The 23,744-nt window shown below is 31.3% G+C and overlaps 1 protein-coding gene across 27 annotated transcripts in view; it reads right to left on the bottom strand.

The window, feature by feature from the left end:
- Positions 1–23,744, bottom strand: part of LOC145248863 (roundabout homolog 2-like) — an 837,477-nt gene that overhangs the window by 166,063 nt on the left and 647,670 nt on the right. For 19 of the 27 annotated variants that reach the window (XM_080110589.1, XM_080110593.1, XM_080110605.1 and 16 more), the window contains one exon: positions 4,272–4,286. The exons of the other annotated variants lie outside the window; for them this stretch is intronic. In XM_080110589.1, the coding sequence (XP_079966715.1) occupies positions 4,272–4,286 (15 nt within the window). The remainder of the gene's footprint in view (positions 1–4,271; positions 4,287–23,744) is intronic. 27 annotated transcript variants of the gene reach the window in all.

The following is a 23,744-nucleotide window of genomic DNA, read 5'->3' as shown; positions in this document are numbered from 1 at the left end:
CTATATCTTGTCAGCCCACGTCATTTACATTCAATCCCAACACGCTCACACTGTTCTTCAATCATTCTGAACCTTTGCTTTCTAACCCAAACACAGTATTCCCTCACTTGAACTACAGCCACGATATTTTGATTAATCGATGTAGTCTGATTCTGCCTTGTGTATTATCTCTTCTTGCAACTACTGTATAGACAATGATGATGGCTTCAAAATTATAAATTCTGTATTTTTGGATTAGTCGGATTACTATTCTCATTTTAGATCGATATAGCCTCCAACCTTCTTCAGGTATATCTTATCGACCTTAGAAATCTTTCTGCTGAACTCGTGAATCTGCACATAATTTCAAATGGAACCTTTTATCGAATCCGCAAGGGTAGCATACTCTTGCTTCATCAGCCATGACCGGGTAGAAGTCTTGAGTAATTCGCCGTTGTATTCTTAGTATCGCCTACACTAGGGATTGAACTTCCAACCTCTACAAGAGTATCACTTAGAACTGAATTTTACCTCGTACTTTATTCATTATGGCATCTGTCCTTGCGAACAGAAGACCGAATAATCCAAAATCATACAAATTAATCCTCATCTAGAAAATTTTGAAACATAAAATTTAATATGTCTTTAAGAGTATATAACAATGATTTATGCAATGGTGACTTTTTTTTTTACATAGGAGTCACCACTTATCAAGGCCCAGAGGCCACTCAAGGATAAAGGTTATTGAGTGTACAGTAATCGATGGGATAATATCTTAGTAATCGTTAGCAGTGGAAGTTTGGTAAATTGGATTACTTAAGGAGAACGGTTCATCAAGAATTTGTTTACATTGGACTTGAAGATTGAGTTCCACAGGCGTGTAGTTCTAAGAAAGAACCTTTGTATAGAATCTACGTTTAGGTTTAGGCGTAAATAAAGAGTGAGGGAAATTATTGACAGTGGTTTCAGATAGACGAGTGTTTTTCATGAAAGTTAAGCGAGAGGGGGGGACCATAGATTGGAGCTCAGCTTGTGCCAATCGAATGTCATGTTCAAGTTTCTATCGAGCGTTTTTAAGTCAGTTTCTTGTAATAAGTTGGGAAAATGAATAAATTCATCCTTCCTTAGCTATGATTGAAATAACATGGAAACTGATTTGGAAAAAGGAAATCTCCAAAATAGCTTCAATCCATTTTTCGCATCTTAATATTGTTTCCAGTCATCCCTGATTTCTCCAAGTGTGGTTTTGGGATTGGGCATTGTCTTTCATTACTAAATTCCTCATCATGCTGGCATCCTGTCAGAGCATATCCATATCTCTTGAGAAAGAAGGAGATTAAATGACATAATAACCGTTAGCTCAAGCAGCTTCTTTTCTTTTTATTATTTAATTATTTTTATCCTTTTTAAAAATCTATTTCAGCAAAAAAAAAAAAAAAAAAAAAAGATAAATACTCTAACAGTTTCAAGATATCGAAAGAAAAAAAGTTCTTGCAAGATATCTAAATAAAAAAAATTTCTTGCAAGATATCGAAATAAAAAAGTTTCTTGCAAGATATCGAAATAAAAAAAAAATAAATAAATTGAAGAAAAAAATTATCAAATAATGAAATTAATGAACGGCAATTGTAATTTGGTTATAAAGTCAGTAATAGTTTTATCAATAAAATTAATAAACAGAGTTCTTAATAGATTACACGTTTACTTAAGCTCATTGGCTGATGCCTGTTGACGCGTCATTAAGAAAAGGCAGAAGATTGTCAGTTTTTTTTTGAGTCAGGTTGAGATTGCTGTTCGAGCTGATACGATGTGAAATCCGAAATTTGGCAATGAGGAGAATGCATCATTGAAGACTTTCCTGGAGGCATCTGAAGATTGTATTTCACGATTGATAAAAATAATCAATAATTTCGTTAAATAGTTTAAATATATACATATATCTATTATTATTTATATATCTATTATTATTTATATATCTATTATTATTTATATATATATTATTATTACGCTATAGCTAAGTTAATCAACATTTGTTTCTCTCAGGCTTCTTTTTTCTATATTATATATATTTCAATCGCAAAAAATATATACTAAAATATTCTTTTGTTCTGGGATTGAGTTATGTTTGAAAAAATCTTCCATTTTAATTGTTTGTAATAGCCGTAACTTGCATAATTTCATCCATGGGCTAAGAATAAACAAAGAAAAAAGCATGAAGTGAGAATTCCTGAATAAATCTCATTTTTCACTTTGTGTTTTATTTTGCTTATTCCCAGCCCTGTGGAGTAAATTCATCGCTTATGTAATAATGCAAGTGTGCGTGTCAACGAAAAGGCAGCATAATACATAACATACGACCGGAAATAAATTCAATATTAACTATGAATATATAACATAAAATTAGATGATGAAAAATAAACATTTATATTGAATAAATTATAATATAATATGCACCAAGTGCGCGTGAAAGCCAAATTACAACGTAATATTATGAAAATAAACAAATATTTTACTTGTTCGAAATTTATAGCATAAATGTATTTCGGAGCTATACCTCATCCTCAGTATGTTTTTTTTATTTTTTATTTTTTTTTTTTTTACAGAGGCATCACCACATTATCAAGGCCAAGAGGCCACTCAAGGATAAGGGTTCTTTTTTCTTTCTTGCCATGTTGTAAAGTTGAAGAAAGAAAAAGAAAAAGAAATGTCTGTTTGTAAAGAGCCGCGCGTTGTATTTTATTATATTTAATCAAATTAAATCGACGTTTCTATATGGAACTCACACCCTTGACGTTAAACGTTGATCTTATTTGTTGAATCGTCGATTGTTCGGCATAAAAGGGCGAAAATGATAAAAGGTATCAATTGTGATGGATGGCTCTCGTCTGGGTGAGGCCCCGTGTTTTGACAAGCTTTTGGGTTTGACCTTTACTCCTGATCTGAAATGGAACACGTACATCAAGTCTGTTGCCAAGGTCGCAGGAAAGATGGTGGGATCCTTCTACCGCTCCAGAAGATATCTCACTACTGATGCAATTCTCTATCTATATAAAAGCCAAGTACGTCCAAGGATGGAATACTGTTGCCATATCTGGGCAGGAGCTGCCAAAAACAGCCTATCATGCCTTGACAGAGTACAAAATAGACTTCGTAGTTTAGTGGGGGATGCCCTTTTCTCTACCCTGCAACCCCTCTCCCACAGAAGAGACGTTGCGAGCCTATCCTTGTTTTATCGTTATTTTCATGGCAGGTGCTCGTCTGAACTCCAATCCCTGGTCCCCCCTCGCCAAACTTTCACGAAAAACACCCGTCTAGCTGAATCCACTGTGAAAAATTTCCCCCACTCTATATCTGTGCCTAAATCAAAACGCGGATTTCATGAGCAAAGCTTCTTTCTTAGAACTGCACGCCTGTGGAACTCTGTTCCGTCTGCCTGCTTCCCTCCGGACTACAACTTGGATGTCTTCAAGTCTAATGTTAACAAATTCCTAATGAACCGCCCCCCCTAATTAAACACTTCATAAAATCTCCTCACTAACGTGATGTACTTGCAATAACCCTTATCCCTGAGTGGCTTCCGGGCCTTGATAAGTGGTGATCACTGTGTAAAAAAAAAAAAAAAAAAAAAAAAAAAAGGTTTTTTTTTTTCTTATTTAATTGTTAAGTGGTTGATGACACGGACTGGAAACCTGAGTGAACCAAGTTCGAATCCAGTTCGTTCCACAGAAACATTTTCATCAATTCAACACCTTAGTCATCATTTACTTCCTTCCTATTGCATGAAGATGTGACAACAAGGTCGAAAGGTGTGAAGAGTCAAGCCAGTGCACCTAAAGAAGGAGAACTCTGGATTATTAAAAAATTGCCTGGGCAACCCCAGCTGCATTTTCCTGTCAAGGTGCCTAAGCAATAAACTTATTCCACCTGAAAGATTGGACCCAACGGCCTGGGAAGGTGGACCTCGTAGAACTACACAGGACCAAAGTCAGCCATACCTAGTCAACAGGGGAAAAGCTATTTTAATAATGGTTTAGACTTTTTAGCCGAAGTAAAAACCACTGAATTCGTGTCTAAACTTTTAGAGTGACGGTAAAGAAAATAATTAGTGCTGACGAAAACTAAAAAACAAACATACTGACATCAAGACAATAACGAAATGGAAACTGACGGAAAAGAATCAAATCGGATACAAAATACATTATTGAAAAAAATTTACGTAAAACAAACGTAGAAAAAAAAAAAAGGGGATAAAATTACAACAAAAAACATTCGTGAATATAAATATATCTTACCTGTATTGGTAATTCCTACGTAGCATGGTATAAAATAAATAATATACATGTGAGATATTTTTTTTATAATATTATTGTTAATACTTAATTTAATTGAAAACGACATAAAAACAAACAATTTGCTGACAATATTTAAATTCATAGTTTACAATCTTTAAAAGTATTTTTTTTTAAATTGTTTAAAGGAATACTAAACATTTTTAAAAGAAAATCACTACTATTATATAAAAGGAACTTTGTGTGTATGTATGTATGTATGTATGTATGTATGTATGTGTGTGAGTTCGTTCCCAATTGACTCCTAAACGGTTGGGCCGATTTTTTTTTTAAAATTTCACACAAATGTATTTTATGTGCTGGCAGTGTTCTTAGATAGGTTTTGTATCCGAATGTCTTTGATAACATCGATAATCACAAAATATCCGATCGAAGAATGAATTAACGATTTTAACTAACGTTAACACCTTATACAGCCTAACACCCAAGTGCATTTGAGAAGTTTTATTGCCGTACAAGTAGAAAGGCCCGACATACAAAGTCAACAATCAAATTTTTGATATGAAAGTGGTGCGTTCGAAACGAATGTTTCTGTTTAGCATAATTGAAGCATAATACTTGATATTTGCATTTTAAACTTTAATTCAAGCCATCATATATAAAAAAATTTTTTTATAAAGTCAACAATAGGTTGTACCTATTTACTATGCCTCCCCACGGGACAGAGTTAGACACCAGGGTCGTTTTTTAACGTGGAAAAAAAGGTACAAAAATAAAAAATGTTCGAGCATAATAACTTTTAAACAATTTATTAAACTTTATAGGATAGTTGAAACATTCATTCATACTTATTATATATTTATATCAATGATATGAAATGATTTATTTAACAACTAGCCTGGGTGCCCGACGTTGCCCAGGTGTTTGAAGGTGTGTGTTTAAAAGTTATTATGCTCAAAGATCATATTAAATTGACTAAAAATAAGAAAAAAACAAATTCATATGCCATGTCTGCCACAAGAAAAGGTGGGCTCCCTCTACCATGCTAGAAGGTTACTCACTCCTGAGAGCATTCTGTATCTCTACAAAGTCACTCTTCACCCATGCATGGAATATTGTTGTCACATTTGAGCTGTGCATCTGCCATTAGTCTTTCGCTCCTAGATAGGGTTAAAAAAGGAGTCACCAACTTCTAATATGTCCTGCACTGTTGGCTAAACTCCAACCTCTTTCCTTTTGCAAAAATGTGGCATGCCAGTGCCTGTTTTATACAAGTAACTTAATGGTAAGTGTTCAGACGAACTCAAAGCACTAGTACTCCCTCGACATAAATACCCCTGGCAAACTTGTCAAGCAGCAAAATCCCACCTCTACACTGTAAAAATCCCTAGATGCTGTAAAGCTTTCTACTCAAATAGCTTCTTCCCTCAAACTGCTAGAATTTGGAAATCCCTCCCAAGCTCCTGCTTCCCTGACTGTACTGATATGCATAAGTTCAAATGTAATGTGAACAGACATCTCGTTGTCAAACTCCCTATATAGTACTGCTGCAAATCTGGTCTCAAACAGTAGCCCCTTACGACTTAGTGGCACTTTGCCTTGTTTTGGATGAAAAAAAACAGTAAAAGAAAATATATATTATGCTAAGATATTTATTCTTACACATCGAATACATCAAAGAACTCAAAAAAAAAAAAAAAAAAAAAATGAAAGAGTATAGAAACAAAATACTTGTAGGTTTGTCAAGAAGACTAACCAATTTATTTAATTGCAAATTATGGTCTCCACTGTTCATCTAAGACATTGTTCTAAATAGCCATCCCTCAAGGAAAGGGATAATTAAATCAGAAAATGATTGGAACATTTTGGATAGAATTAATTACATATAATTCTGGGATCGGTTATTCATTCTGCCATATTTTTATTTATTTTTTTATTTTTTCTCCACTAAGTCAAACATTAGTATTCTAAGGTATGCAAGGGACGTAACTCTGCCAGGAAACATATCTAATAATTGTTTACTCTTCAGAAACAAAAAAAAAAGTATTTGTTTGTGTTATTAGGATTCTTCAGACTACTGTCCTCATCTTGAGTGTCACACTAACAACGTTTCGACTGATGTAACATTTGATCTTCTTCAGCTGTATCTTGTGGAACTCAGGAATCTTTTTGTCTGTTGCTTTTATTTTTTTTTTTTTTTGTGCTGTGGTTTCATATGTGCGAAAAAAAAAAATTTGGTTGACAAAGATCTAGAGGAAAGTCAAAAAACCCGGTGATGGAATGATCTCGAGAGTCAACTAAGTCCTATTTTGGTCTCATGAGTCAGCAATAGAATAAGATGGAAAGAAACCAGGAAGGGATATTTCTACTTTAATAGTAAAAAAAACAAAAGAACACTGATGATGATATGTATCATTTAGATTGTCCACCAAGTCAAATATGAGTATCCAAGGGACGTAACTCTTCCAGAAAACATATCTAATAATTGTTTACTCTTCAGAAAAAAAAGTATTGTTTGTATCATTAGGATTCTTCAGACTACTGTCCTCATCTTGAGTGTCACACTCCACAACGTTTCGATTGAAGAAATGGGCAAATGGGTTTTAAAGGGGGAAAGAATTTTTGAAATATAGAAAAAAAGAATATATATTAATTGGATTCTTCGGGCTACTGTTCTCATCCTGAGTGTCATTTTCACAACATTCCGGTCAATGTACCCTCCACCCTTCATCAGGTATATCTTGTTGAACACGATAACCTTTCTGTCGAACTCGGGAATCTGCAGAGAATTTTGAACGGAACCCTTTATTTAATCTACGGGGGGGGGGGGGTAGCATACTCTTGTTCCATCAGGGACGATTGGGTAGAAGTCCTAAATAATTTTCAATTGTATTTTTTTTTTTTAAATATCGCACGCACTGAGGATTGAACTTTCAACCTCCAGAAGAGTGTAACTTTACAACTGAATTTTACCAAATACTTTATCCACTATGCCACAGGTCCTTTGAGTGACGCTCAAAATCCAATTGCGTATTACTTAGGACCGCTAACCCCATGAATTAAATAAAGCGTTGTGTTTGAATTCTGTGCAGATTTAACAAAAAAGATTCCCGAGTTCCACAAGATACACCTGAAGAAGATCTTAGGTTATATTGACTGAAATGTTGTAAAAATGATACTCAAGATGAGAGTAGTAGTCTAAATGATCCAATCTTAACTTCAGAAATTCAGAAACATAAAAGCTTTCAAGGTTAAGAAGAAACTAATCATTTGTTTGTTTTTTTTTTTTTTTTATATATATAAAACTAGCATTTCAGCCCGGCTTTGCCCGGGTGTTTGGAGGTGTATGTTGAGCAAAAAAAAAAAAAAAAAAGAAAAAAAAGCGGTCAATTTTTTAAAATTTAACCCCTATTATGACCCTTTAAAATTTATTGTTTTGGGACTCAAATCAAGTTATTAAGTTAGATCCATGCCCAAGAAACCTATATCTAAAATTTCAAGTGTTTAGACCCAAAATTGTCGGAGGAGTTTGGTAGAGTTCTCAAAGGTCAAATCGTTGAACTTTGATCTCTTAATCAAATTTCTGGCCGAAAACGGATCACAAAGATTTTCCCAAATCTCAGTACCCTGTATATCAAATTTCGAGTCTGTAGACTTAAAATTGACAGAGTTATTGCGTAGGGAAATGTGCCTTATGCCAAATTGACATTTTTAATATGATTAAATCTATGCTCATTTATTTTTTTGCATTAAATATTAATCCTTATTAATCACCCTAACTGTGCATCAAACGGATACCATAACACTTAGTTCGTTGCACCTTATCATAACAAAGGTCCCTAAAAAATTTCAACCAGATCGGCCCAATAGTTTACGAGAAAATTTCTAGAGTAAATGTGGTATTGTGGCGACTAATTCACATTAATCCTTAACTGTGCATTGAATGCATACCATAACACTTAGTTTGCTGCACCTTATCAGAATTCATTCAAAATTTAAATCAGATCGACCCAACAGATTCTGAGAAGAAGTAGAACAGACAGATAGACAGACAGACAGACAGACAGACAAAGAAAAATATAATATAGATATTTTTAGGGGATTTAGCAATAAGTTATATTATAGAGATTTAGCAATAAGTTATATTATAGAGCTGGTTCCAGACATTCATTTTATTTGATGGACAAATCCTTTTGACTAAGAGCAAAGGTTAGCACCTGTTTTGATATGACACCTAATCTTTCCTATCCTCATTCAGTGAGGGAGAAATCCTTCTAGACTGAGTTAATTAAAATTTTTATTTAAATCCAAAGTGGCCCCATTCTGGCTATTTTTCCCACATTAAAAACCGATCATATGTTTGACTCTGTCCTCGTGGGGTGGCAACTAAATAGGAACTTGGCATTGTGCATTTATTATGCCTTTTTGGGGCATCTTCTCAAGTCAAAAAACATTGCACATAACATTTACACTAGGATCAAAGTGAAGTATTTGTCCTGATGTTACGGGCAGTCTATTCTGACTTTGGTCTGTGAAAAAGAAATTCGTCTAGACAAGGACGATTTAAATTTTTGTTCCAATCAAGCATGGCCCTTTTGGGGGAGCTGTATTTTCCCCACATCAAAAACCGACTGTGTGTCTAACTCTTACCTCGTGAGGAGGCAAGTAAATAAGGACACATATACACACTGACACAAGGCAGCTTAAGCTTGAGACATATACGGTTATCACCCCTTATTTTCAGTAGTTGCATTTTTCAGCCCATAGGTAGCGATATCGATTTCCTTCCCCCCCTCTCTCTCTCTCTCTTGTGCCTGGGGCGCCATCCTGAATGATGTGGGGTGCCATCCTGAACAAAGATTCTTTCTTAAAAGTGCACACCTGTGGAACTCTCTTCCGTTTGCCTGTTTCCCACCTGACTACAACTTGAATGTCTTCAAGTCCAACATAAACAAATTCCTAATAAACCGCCCCCTTACTTTATCAAATCTCCATTACTAACGATTACTACGATATTATCCCATTGATTATTGTACATGCAATAACCCTTATCGCCGAGTGGCGGCTTCCGGGCCTTGATTAAGTGGTGACTACCATGTAAAAAAAAAAAAAAAAAGATTATACCCTTCATGACTTTCTCATTATTTTTCTTTATTGTACATGTGTTGTATATAGGTGGCGGTCATAATGAGGACAGAGACGACATTTATAATAGGACGAATATAGATGTGAAGAGAGGTGTTAATGAACAGTTCTTTAAACACAGAGGGTAGATACATTATTGAGGAGAGGGATACAATCAACACTTTGAAAGGAGTTTCATATAAAGTTCATTATACAATATGATAAAGACAAAAACACATTACCTTGCGGTTGATGACAAATGAAGACAAAGGCTTATATAACAATATGAAGACATTTATTTTCCCGCTGGTGATGAGAATGATGAGAATTCGATGCCTGACAAAATTACTACATTGTTTGCTTGTGTGTTTGGTTGGTTTTACAGCAATGAAACCTTGTAAGGCATTTCATGCTGAAAATTGTTTAAGGTTTTTTTCCAATGGGATTGATGTATAGATATTAGAGAAGTTAGAGTGATTTTTGTTATAACATTTATAATATGTTTTTTATTACTAGGAGTTTTTTGTTTTATTGTGTTGATTAGTTACTTTTGTATTTATTCAAATTGTGAGTTTCATGTTTTAGAAAAGTTTTGGTATTTGATTTTTTTTTTTGCAGTTTGGATGCTTGATATTTATATTTCGTTGTGATGCCACTTCAACAATTCAGTTGTTCGATATCAATTTTATTATACTGTTGTATATCATAATGGAGGGTTTGGGGTGTATATTCTTTGGAAGAGTCCTAGTTCTTTGATCTAGGATAGGATTTTCCCAGTGTTATTTTTTTCGAAGATTTTCTTAAGATGTTTTTCCTTGTAATGTTTTCCCCTTATTTTTGAGAGGCCTATGCACTCGGTTAGCAGGTGTTTTATAGTGTTTGGCAGGGAATACATTGTGGCTGTGTTTGCCCTTTTAGAAGGTAGTAGTATGTTAGGTGTGTATGACCTATTCTCAGTCTTGTTAGGATGACATTTTGTTTTCTGCTGTTTGTTTTGTCACGTCTTCCTCCCCTTCACTTCCAAAAGAAGCTTAGGCTAACTCTCTCTCAAACTCAACTCAAACTGAACTCTGACTGAATTGTCTCTCGTCTCTCAACTGCCAACTCAACTCTCTCACTAACTTAAGTATATATATTATCTATATGTCATTGTGACGTCAGAACACGACCAAATGTGCATGGGGATGCAGATGTACATGCATATGCTTCCAACACGTGTCCTGGCGACACAAAGGACATTCCTTAATTGCATTGTTCCATTATTCCTCTGAGCTAAGTTTGTTTTTATAGTTATTTCTAACTACAATCGTATCTAAATAGCAATATGTATTCTTTTTAACTTTTGATTCCTATGTTCGATTTCAGCATTCTCCTTTAATAATAATAATAATAATAATAATAATAATAATAATAATAATAATAATAATATTCGACCCTAATTACTTTGTTTCTCTAAATGCCGGGATTTGTCCCCTACAATATCCAGCATGTGTTGCCCGTAATAAATTCACACGATTTGTAAGTTACTCAAGTTAGTGAGCGTTATTGATTTACTTGTTGTTCATTTATAAATGTTACTTTTCCGATGTGATAGACAATATTCAACCGCTCCACCACAGACAAATGTATCATAGATTATTTACATCAAATATATACATATATATATGAAAAAAAAGAAAAGAAGAGAGAGAGAGAGAGAGAGAAAGAGAGAGAGAGAAAGAAATTTTCTACCGTGAACTAATTTGTATGCAGTTTTTAGTGACAATGCTGTTGGTGGGGGTATGTGCTCTCTGAGTGCTTTTTAGTTATTCAAGTGATGCTCATAACATGTGTGGTGTATTCTTGCGTTATCAATAACAATAGTAGTGATTAAGGTGTTCAACCAACCGGTTTCGTATCATATTCGAAGTAACATGAAGTGTTTAAACAAAGGGGGGGGGGTCTTTTTCAAATGGCAAAAGAAAGGGATCTTTGAGTTGATAAAAATAATTTCAATCGGACATTGTAGCTACAACCCAGAGCCGACATTATCTAACTGCGGGCGAGCAATGGTTCCAGCAGAGCTCGGGAGGGCTCCTTAGTTTATTTATTTATTTTTTTGTCTCTTTACTTAAAATCTTGATGGAAAAACATATAACCACTTTTAACAGTAACAACACACTGACTAATGGGTACCGGTACAGCTTTTGAACCAGACAAAACCGACTTTTCGTTCGATTTTTTTTCCGACTGTTTATGTAAACAGCCGGAAGATACTGAAGCGTTTATCCAATCAGAAGGTGACAAAAGCAGACGACAATTAACTTGTAAATTGATTAAATCGTACCCTGGCGATTATCAAGAATTTTCAACAGAGAAAAAAAAGGCATTTTTTTTTTATTTCTCAAATAGTTAACGAATAACGGCTACCAAAAGCTATAAAAGTTAAGGTTAGGTTGGGTAAAAAAAAAACCCAGCTTGGATTCTTTCTGATGTAAAAGTTGGAGCAGTACTGAATAAAAATAAACTAATTTAACCTTCTATTATATATATATATATATATATATATATATATATATATATATATATTTCTTTTAATCTGTTTGGGCTGTCTGTCTGTCTGTTCAACTTTTTCTCAGAAACTATTGGGCTTATTTGGATGAATTTTGTTATGATAAGTAGCAACGACTAAACATGATGGTATCCACTCAATGAACAATTAGGGAGGGCTTAATCACCACAAATACTACATTTACATGAGAAATTTGGCATAAATCAGTCTTTCTAAGTCACCAGGCAATAACTTTTATCCGTTTTTAATGGGATATATATATATATATATATATATATATATATATATATATATATATATATATATATATATATATATAATTATTTCCACAGTCAAACAACGTTGCAGCTCACGAGAACCATGACAGCCAACAAACTGGAAGTCCAAGACTCAAGTTTCGTCCTCATTTGGGCTCATTTAGACATATCCGAACTTAGGATTCGAAACCTGAGCCTCTTCCACGTCAGACGTTTCGAATCCCGAGTTTGGATATGTCTAACTGATGAGTCCAAATAAGGGCGAAACTTGAGTCTTGGACTTCCGGTTTGTTGGCTGTCATGGGTCTTGTCAGCTACGGCGTTCTTTGAGTGTGGAAATAATTATATAATCTCTCACATTTTGAATATATATATATATATATATATATATATATATATATATATATATATATATATATATATATAACTTTATATATAAATATATATAAAGTTATTTTATTAATTTTTTCGTCAAGAACGTAAATAACATTTTATAAAAATAAACGGTACTCATGGAGAGAGTGATCCGTGCTGAAATAGTAACGTTATTATTTAAAAAGCCATTCTTAAGATGGGGAGGGTGTTTTGTACCTATTCTGCATTAGCACCAAATAAACCCCTGAAAGTATCTTGTACCTCTACAAGGCCACGATTCCCGCCATGCATGGAGTACTGTTGCCACATCTGGACTAACGCATCTGCTATTATTGTATACAGAGTCCAAAAAAGAGTTGTCAATCTAACAGGTGCAACACTGTCCATCATAGTCCAACCTCTGTCCCATCACTGAAATACTTCCTTCCTGTGTCTATTTTACAAGTGCTTTTATAGAAAATACTTCGATAAATTCAAAGCACTTTTATGCCTTTGACGTAAATGCAAGCAGCAAAATCCCACCCCTACACTGTTGAGATCCCCAAATGCCAGAAAGTTTTTTTTACTCTAATAGGTTATTCCCTCCTACTACAAGATTTTGGAATTCGTGACTGAATTCTTGCTTCCTTGACTGTACTGACATGCAGAAGTTCACGTGCAATGTGAACGGCTACATTGCTGCTCAACTCCCTAGATAGTATCCATGCAAATTAAGTCCCAAATAGTAGCCATTTACATACAAGTGGCACTGTGCCTTGTTTGGGGTAAAACAGAAATTAAAAAAAAACAACGTAAAGTGAGTGTTTTCCTTGCGTTGTTGTGTCATATATATATATATATATATATATATATATATATATATATATATATAGTAGTCACATATATATATGTATATATAGTAGTCATATATATATGTATATATAGTAGTCATATATATATATATATATTTATATATAGTAGTCATATATATATATAGTAGTCATATATATATATAGTAGTCATATATATATATATATATATATATATATATATATATATATATGACACAACAAAACAAGGAAAACACTATATATATATAACTTTAAATATATATTGTATATATATATATATATAACTTTAAATATATATATAACTATAACTTTAAATATATATATATATAACTTTATATATGTATAAATATAACTATAATATATATATGACTTTATATATATATATATATATATAAAGTTATATATATATAAAGTTATATATATATAAATATAACTTTAAATATATATATATAACTTTACATATGTATATATAACTTTATATATATATAACTTTAAATATATATATATATATAACTTTACATATATATATAACGTTATATATATAACTTTATATATATATATAACTTTATATATATGTATATATATAACTTTATATATATGTATATATATAACTTTATATATATATAACTTTATATATATATGACTTTATGTATACATATAAAACTTTATATATATGTATAAAACTTTATATATATATAACTTTATATATATATAAACTTTATATATATATAACTTTAATATATAATTTTAAATATATATATATATATTTATTTTAAATATATATATATAACTTTAAATATATATATAACTTTAAATATATATATATAACTTTAAATATATATATATATAACTTTAAATATATATATATAACTTTAAATATATATAACTTTAAATATATATATATATAACTTTAAATATATATATATATAACTTTAAATATATATATATAACTTTATCTATATATATATAACTTTAAATATATATATATATAACTTTAAATATATATATATATAACTTTAAATATATATATATAACTTTATCTATATATATATAACTTTAAATATATATATATAACTTTAAATATATATAACTTTAAATATATATAACTTTAAATATATATAACTTTAAATATATATAACTTTAAATATATATATATATATATAAAACTTTAAATATATATATATATCTTTAAATATATATATATAACTTTAAATATATATATAACTTTATATATATATAAATTTATATATATATATATAACTGTAAATTTATATATGTATATATATAACTTTAAATATACATATATATAACTTTAAATATATATATATAACTTTAAATATAAATATATATATAACTTTAAATATATTTGTATATATAACTTTAAATATATATATATATAACTTTATATATATATAACTTTATATATATATATAACTTTATATATATATATAACTTTATATATATATATATATATAACTTTATATATATATAACTTTATATATATATATAACTTTATATATATATATAACTTTATATATATATATACATATATATATATATATATATATATAAGTAATGAAATCAAAAGGATGTAGTGTTTACCTGATATACACAATAGTAAACAATAATCTAATATAAATACCAGTATTTATAAATAGATAATTTAACCCCAACCGAATAAAAAAGCTCAATACGCAATAGAGAGTAGAGCTTATTATAGGAGAAAGAAAATTAAAACTGTAAGTTGAACTTTACAATCAAAATTTATTCTTCAACCGAATACCCCAAAAAACAATTTACAAAGTCCTTATTCCACTGATTTTCAAAGAATGCTATTCCTGCTATTCTTCTCATCAGAGGACAGAAAGAAATCAGCAAATTATATTTGTAACAATGCTAGAATTTGCTAGTTGTTGCATTAAGTGAAACCGCAATTTATTGTAGTCATAAATTGCCAAGAAAAACGAGTGAAATAATGTTGGATATATAAAAAAAATATAAAAACAAATCGCGCATAATATTTTACCTTGAGAGAATTTTCATGCAAGCTGAAATATTATGCGCGGTTTGTTTTTGCAATTTAGGACACAAACTAGCAACAGCCTAGCATAATTAGTTAGTTAACTTTGTGGGTATGTATTCTATGACACGGAAAAACAATAGCCAAGAATAACTAGTTGACGAATTAGGACTATGCACGCAGTTTAGGAAAACAAATTAGCTAACTTTGTAGTCCTATAGTTTAAGTCAAACATAAACAATAGCCTAGTAGTAAAATACTTTGCTAACTTGGTGGTTATATAGTTTAGGTTACACACTAACAATAGTTTAGAAAAAATAGTTTGCTAAATTTGTGGATATATAATTTAGGTCACACACAATAATAACCTATTAAAATACTTTGCTAACTTGGTGGTTATATAGTTTAGGTTACACACTAACAATAGTTTAGGAAAAATAGTTTGCTAAATTTGTGGATATATAATTTAGGTCACACACAATAATAACCTATTAAAATACTTTGCTAACTTGGTGGTTATGTAGTTTAGGTCACACACAAAAGATAGCCTAGTAAAAAATATTTTGCTAACTTGGTGGTTATATAATTTAGGTCACACACAATAATAACCTATTAAAATAATTTGCTAACTTGGTGGTTATGTAGTTTAGGTCACACACAAAAGATAGCCTAGTAAAAAATAGTTTGCTAACTTGGTGGTTATATAATTTAGGTCACACAAAATAATAATTTATTAAAATACTTTGCTAACTTAGTGGTTATGTAGTTTAGGTCACACACAAACAATAGCTTAGTAAAAATAGTTTGCTAGCGTAATAATTGTTAAATATTATGAGACAGTAATCTGATTGGATTCATTTTATTTGTGTGCATGGAAATGATATCTTGCACTGAGATATAAATTAAAATGTTCAATGGCCCAAATTTCCGCCATTCTAAAAATCAATATTTGAGGAATTGATTATTTCAATAGAGTTTTAAGTAATCAGTGGAAAAAACAGGAGTGCAGTATTTTAGCATGATGCAGTCACGGAAACAAATGTTGCTGACACAACATTGTTTTCATTTTAACTTCAAACACAAAAGAGCTCATAGAAAGGGTGAGTAACTGGACGATACACATTCAATATCAAATCTTTTAAATGAATAAAATCTATAAATTTCAGAGTGGAAAATGGAAATTTTGTAAACTGGGTCCGAAATTAAAATGTATTCACTGTTCTGATATTAGAATAAAAACTTGAAACCATTTTTTTGCTGCTCTCGCTTGTGCACAAGTAATTGATATAAAAATCTATATATATATATTTATAAACAAGAAAACAAACTCGTTATTACGTACATGAACAATAAAGAAAAATTGCTGTAATATCTATGAAGAGGAAAATAAATTTCCCCAAATCAATACTCAAACTGAATTAAAATAGCAGATGTGACACAAATAAAAAGTATCATATGCACTAGAGCTATACTAATAACAAGTAAACGTGTCTGTAATGAAGTTCTAAGGCTTCATAGGATAGTGGCTAATAGTCTACACATAATAAATTTGTATGTGACATCTGTTGCTGCAAACGTAGGATAGAGGGGAATTTCTGCAATCATTTTGCTATACAGTAGATAGATAACACGCATACACATTTATAAGTAAGTATATTATTATTGGTTATCGATCTTTTTTACATTCTTGGTTCAAATACAATAAATATTAGAAATTTAAGTGATGAGAAGATAGTAGTTTATATCCATATCTGAATTACCTATCTGATTCCAAACCAATGGTTTCAAATGACTAATCACTTTATTACTGCATAGTATCACTGATAAATACTAATCAATGTTGGGACGATTAATCGGAATCGGGAATCGGAAAAATCGAAAGATCTGAGAGTATCGGAATCGGTATTGGAATCGAAAAAAATTGATGCCTATTTTCCGATGCCAAAACGATTCTTTTAATTGTAATTACCAGCAATGGAAGATTTTGGTTTAAACAAAATCTTCCATTGCTGGTAATAATGATGAAATAATAAATATTTATTGATTTTAAATTATCAGTAAAGCTAAAATCGATAGATCCGCTTCCACAAGTGTTTTTTGATGTTTAGGAAAATACCTGTATATTTAACATGTGTTTTTACGGAAATCGTGGGAAATAACAACTCTATAGTTAATTAGTTAGAGATTTGAAAAGAATCGGAATCTGTATTTGTATCGGAATCGGGAAAAATATTGGAATCGTCCCATCACTAATACATATGTGATGGACTCTCCTGTCGATTTCGACATATGAGTTCTGCCACAACTAAGTTGTTTGGAAATCCCCATAGATGATTTGTTTATAGTGGTGAAGGCTTTGTGTAGAATCAACCACACTTTTTGGTATTACTGCTAATCTTTGTTGGTGCAGATGGTTGCCACAGGACAGAGTATACAGTAGACTGCAGGTTTTTACATTAGAGTTTCGTTCTCCTACATACATGTCTTGACGAAGACTGGGGGTGCATTTCTCCTAGTGAATTAATGCGCCCCCAGATACCAACATAGAAATTTCTATGACTTGGTGCGGTATATGCAGTGCCTACACTTCCTAAATGATCACCCATCTGGTGCTGGCCAGGCTCAACGTTGCTTAACTTTGGTGATCTGGCGAAAACCGGTGTGTCAACGTGATTGTGCTATATATATAATATAATAAGCTGAATATATATATATATAATATATAATATAATAAGCTGAATGTGTGTGTGTGTGTGTCTGGTCACAAATAGGCTCCTATATGGTTGACTATTTTTAAAAAAAACAGATTACATATAATGATAGAAGATGTATCGAGACACAGGAACGGGTATGTTTGATCTGGCAGAATGGTGGTTCATTAAAATTGTGGGGTCTGCGTTCACGCCTGGTCCACAATGTATGAAAATAAAAAATGTAAAAATTAAAAAAAAACGTTTACAAGTGTTTTTGATATAGATGTACATAATAATACTTTGATAAGTATGTTTTAACTTAAATAGGGATGGCATAATAAAATTGTGGGGTCTGCGTTCGCGCCTGGCCTCCATGAAATGGAAATAGGCACAAACTTTAATAAAGACTTTTCATATCTATCTGCATAAGTATACTATGATAATTATGTTTCAGTTTGAAGAAATATGGTATAATAAAATTATGGGGATGTTCGTTCACACCTGACCTCCATAGAATGGAAATATGTCACAAAGTTTAACAAGGTTTTTTGATATAGATCCACAGAATATTGTGATAAGTGTTTCAGTATGAACAGGTATGGTATAATAAATTATGGAGTTTATCTATTTTCTTTTTACTTTCATCATATTTTTCTTTGGTTTTGATACCCCCAAATTCGAAGCTATCTCTTTACAACCCTTCCTTTTCATAACCTATCATACTTTCATAAACCAGAGTCCATTTTCTGTAGGCTGTTTTTGAACCCAGTCAACGACGGGTACTTTTGCTAGTGTATATATATATATATATATATATATATATATATATATATATATATATAACATATATATTACATTACATAACAAACACATTTTATATAACATTAATTATATAACATATCGAATTCTTAACATATATACATAACGAATATTTTATAACATATCTATCTATGTAATTATAAATATATATATCTATATATCTATATATATCTATATATATCTATATATATATATATATATATATATATATATATATAAGTTGCATCAGTTTGAGTCTATCAGTCATACCTTTGCATTGTCCTTCCTTCTATAAACTGAAATTTGTTCTCATATGCGCATTAAACAATGCTTCAATTAAACTACATTAATCTATTACGCTTTAATATATTTTAATTCATTCAGGTTTCGTATTTATTATTACAGAGCAAATTCTTTATTGAATATTATATTGTACCTCATATATTACTGATTTCCATAGATTAAAAAATGACTTGGATGCCATCAGCTAGAATACCCTTTATGTAAAATTTCAAATGATTAGACTCAAAATTAGCTAAATAGTTTGCTAGAGACCGCAAAAGTCAAATTTTTGAACTTCGATCCCTTGGCAGCCAAATTTTCGGTCAAAACCGATTAAAAAGCTTGCTCTATGTCTGTATACACTTTGTGTAAAATTTCAAATGTTTAGACCAAAAGTTGGCTGACTAATTTGGTAGAGACCGCAGAAGTCAAATTTGTTAAAACTTTGACCTCAATTTAGACCTTTTAACATTTATTGTTTTGGGCTCAAATCAAATTAAAAAGTTTGATCCATGTCCAAGTAACCTACATCTAAAATTTCAAGTGTTTAGACTAAAATTGGCGGAGGAGTTTGGTAGAGTTTTCAAAGGTGAAATCATTGAACTTTGACCCCTTGACAGCCAAATTTCTGGTCGAAAACCGATTAAAAAGATTTTCCCAAATCTCAATACCGCTTATGCCAAATCTCGAGTCTGTAGACTGAAAAGTGACAGAATAGTTTGGTAGGGAAATGTTCTCATACAGACAGACACACACACACAGAAGAAACCAGTCACCTCCTGTCTTTAAAGTGTCAGTCAAATTTTCCTTTGCTAACATTGGCCTCGTTTCTTCTGTGGAAAGCAAAGATTTATTATTATTACGATGACTTTTGGTTTTAACCGACCATTTGTCTGAAAAATTAGGATGTCCATTTGTTGCGACCATGTAAATTTGTTTCTATATATATCAATATATATCTTGCTCTTCTTTTATTGAGCACTCTTAATAACCTTGTTAAATTCATTAGTTATCACTAGGGCTATGACAACAGCATATTCTTTTCACTGTTTTGTCTCTCGAGTATATATCCGACACAGTTAGACACAGTTAATCAACTGAGAACCACATCACTCTATATAAAAGCATATAGGATATCAACAGATATACACTCAAGAGTCAAAACAATGAAAAGAATATGCTGTTGTCCTAGCCCTAGTTATCACTCTTGGATACCTTTTATCTGGGATGAATGTATTCACATATATATGAAAAATGTATTTTAGTGTCTGAAGAGTAGCTATTTTTGGAATATTTTTAAATAATATGTTTAAATTTGTCCAATGGCTATGAAACAATTGTAACACAAAAGAATACACCATATGATTTTTATATTTTATATTTTGTTGTCTTGATTTTGCAAAAATATTATGCGTGTGTGTGTGTGTGTGTGTGTGTGTGTGTGTGTGTGTGTGTGTGTGTGTGTGTGTGTGTGTGTTGAGATGATTAATTGGAATCAGAATCAGGACTCGAAAAAAACTGAAACTTTTTAAGGTATCAGAATCGGTATCGGGATCGGAAATATTTGAGTCTATTTTCCAATGCCAAAAACACTTCCCTTAATTATCTTTTTTTTTATTTGATTTTGTTTGCTGGCAGTAATAATAAATAATAAATATTCAATGATTTTAAACTTCCAGTAAAACTAAAAATCTATGGATCACCTCCCCTCCCCACCACACACAAGTGTATTTTTACACTTGAGAAAATACCTGCACATTTAACGTGCGTTTTTTTTTTTTTTTTTTTTTTTGTACAGTAATCGGCAAAAAAAAAACCTTTATCTCTATATAAATAAAATGAACTCATTTTTTCCCGTCTGATTTTGACATTAATAGGATTAAAAATCAAGATATTTCATGCAAATATAATATGCACAAACGGCAGAACAATATCTGAGGTGTGTTATAGGCTTATTATTTCTCAAATTCCTCGATAATCTTAGATTTCTATACTTTTTTCTGCTGAGAAGTCATGGCCAAAATCGGTTAAGATCAATGGAAGTAGTAAAATATTTTCTCTCTAATGAATTCCTCCTCCCCCAGCCACCACTTAACACCGTTTGGGGATCGTTCACAAGGAACAGTTGAGAAGAGAACACCGGTTTGGCTTCGTAGTGCTTTCATGTGAAGTTATTTAAAATCACTAAACTAAGCTGCAGTGCTCTGTGGCGTAGTGGTTAGCGTGCTGGACAATTCACATTATATTTTCACGTTCGCGCCGACCTACCGTAGTCGTTTTTTTTTTTTTTTTTTTTTTCCTAAACAACTGGAATGGACTTTTCTTGGTGGCCGAACTGTTAACGTTGCAGATGTTTTTTTTTTTTTTTTTTTTCACACTTTATTTTCCTACTTTTACTCATGACTCCGGGTTTGATCCTTCCTACTTACCTACCATAACATTTTTTAAAACTCCCCCCCCCCGTCCCGGAAACAAACACTCGGGCAACGCCGGGTACCCCCGCTAGTAGTTAAATATTTAGAGATTTATAAAGAATTAGAATCGGTAATTGTATCGGAATCAGGAATTTAATACGCAATTGGTAATTGTATCAGAATTGCGAAAACTATTAGAATCATCTCATCACTAATATATAAAAGGCTATATGTCTATCTGTCTGTCTGTCCATCTGCCTGTCTGCCTCCACATTTTCAGTCTATCTCTTCCGAAACTAAAAGTCGCAAGGCGGTGCTAGGAGCCTCAAATGATTGGATTTTTTACGAGCCGTTCTTTTATGGGTCTTTAGTCGGTTAAAATAGTTTTTAAGGGATCAAAAATGGGTCAAAATTGAAAAAATCGTTACACATTTTGTACATTCATCTTCGTTTATTTTTATTTTTTTAATTTTTAATCATTTCATATGCATGTCACATTGGTATAGCGGTAACGTCACCAGCTTTGAATGCAACAATTTTGCTTTCGGTTTCAATTCTAGCTGATGGCACCAAAATATGTTTTTTTTTGGAAATTTTGAAATCATGACTCTATAATAATATATACGAAATCTGAACAAATTAAAATATCATATTTAAGCGTATTTTATGACCGAGCAAAGCTGAGCGCCTCCCTGCCACTAGTATATATATATATATATATATATATATATATATATATAGTCCTGTAAGTTTTTAACCTTTAAAACTATACAAAAAAAATTGTTTTATCATTCTTTAGAAAACTATTTAGTCAGTAAATCATTCAATCACTTGCAATCACTGCATCAACTTGCTCTCTCGAATTCACTATAGTACCAGTAATAATTTATTTTTAAGGGATCATCAGTTGTTTACCATGAAACACTGTTTCGGGGATTTATCTATATATATTGTTATATATATTGGGACGATTAATCGGAATTGGAAAAATCGGAGCTTTTGGGGGTATCAGAATCGGTATCGGAATCGGAAAAATTTGCGCCTATTTTCCAATGCCAAAACCGATTCCTTAAATTATCTTTTTTATTTGATTTTGGTTTAAGAAACATCTTCCACTGCTTGTAGTAATAATAAAACAATAAATATTTATTGATTTAAACTTTCAGTAAGACTAAAATCTCTAGATCACCCCCCCCTCATAAGTGTGTTTTTACGTTTGAGAAAAATATAGGCACATTTAAGATGTGTTTTTACAGCAATCCGGGCAAAATACCACTTTTATATTTAGAGATATACAAAGAATCGGAATCGGTAATTGTATTGGAATCGGGAATTTAGTACGGAATCAGTAATTGTATCGGAACCAAGAAAAATATTGGAATCGTCCCATCACCAATATATATATATATATATATATATATATATATATATATATATATATATATATATATATATATATATATATATACTCGGGTTTTTTTTTTATTCAACAGTAATGGACTAGTGAATTCAACGAGGTTGTTAGATAGTGCTCAATAAAAAGAGCTGATAATACTTGTTTATTGTTATATAAACATGCTCACATCCCGCTGCTACAAACAGCCACTTGTTTCAATCAAACAACAGATATCATCAGGCAGCGACTTGACTATTCAAATGTTCAACCTTTGAACATTTGAATAGTCAAGTCGCTGCCTGATGATATCTGTTGTTTGATTGAAACATGTGGCTGTTTGTAGCAGCGGGATGTGAGCATGTTTATATAACAATAAACAAGTATATATATATATATATATATATATATATATATATATATATATATATATATATATATATATAATGTTTAGTATTTTAATTTTTTTAATTAAAAGTTGAAATGAGATTAGAAAAAGAGTTACCCAATGCGGCATAATAAACAGTCAAGTAATAAAATCAACAGAAGTTTCACTCCGCTTTCCAGTCTCATAGTCTCTATCGAGCACTAGTTAACCAACAATCGATAAAATTGGAAACGATAAAAAAAAAAAAATAAAATAAAATGTCCGTTTTAGAATACAACAAGAATACAAGAAAAACAGAATGACATCGGATAACAAGGAGTGCACGAAGTGGAAATATTGTAGATAATTTGT

This window comes from Euprymna scolopes, chromosome 27 (assembly GCF_053919585.1).
Source record: "Euprymna scolopes isolate OS-2025 chromosome 27, ASM5391958v1, whole genome shotgun sequence".
Lineage (NCBI taxonomy): Eukaryota > Metazoa > Mollusca > Cephalopoda > Sepiida > Sepiolidae > Euprymna > Euprymna scolopes.
This window is presented reverse-complemented; position numbering and strand designations above follow the sequence as displayed.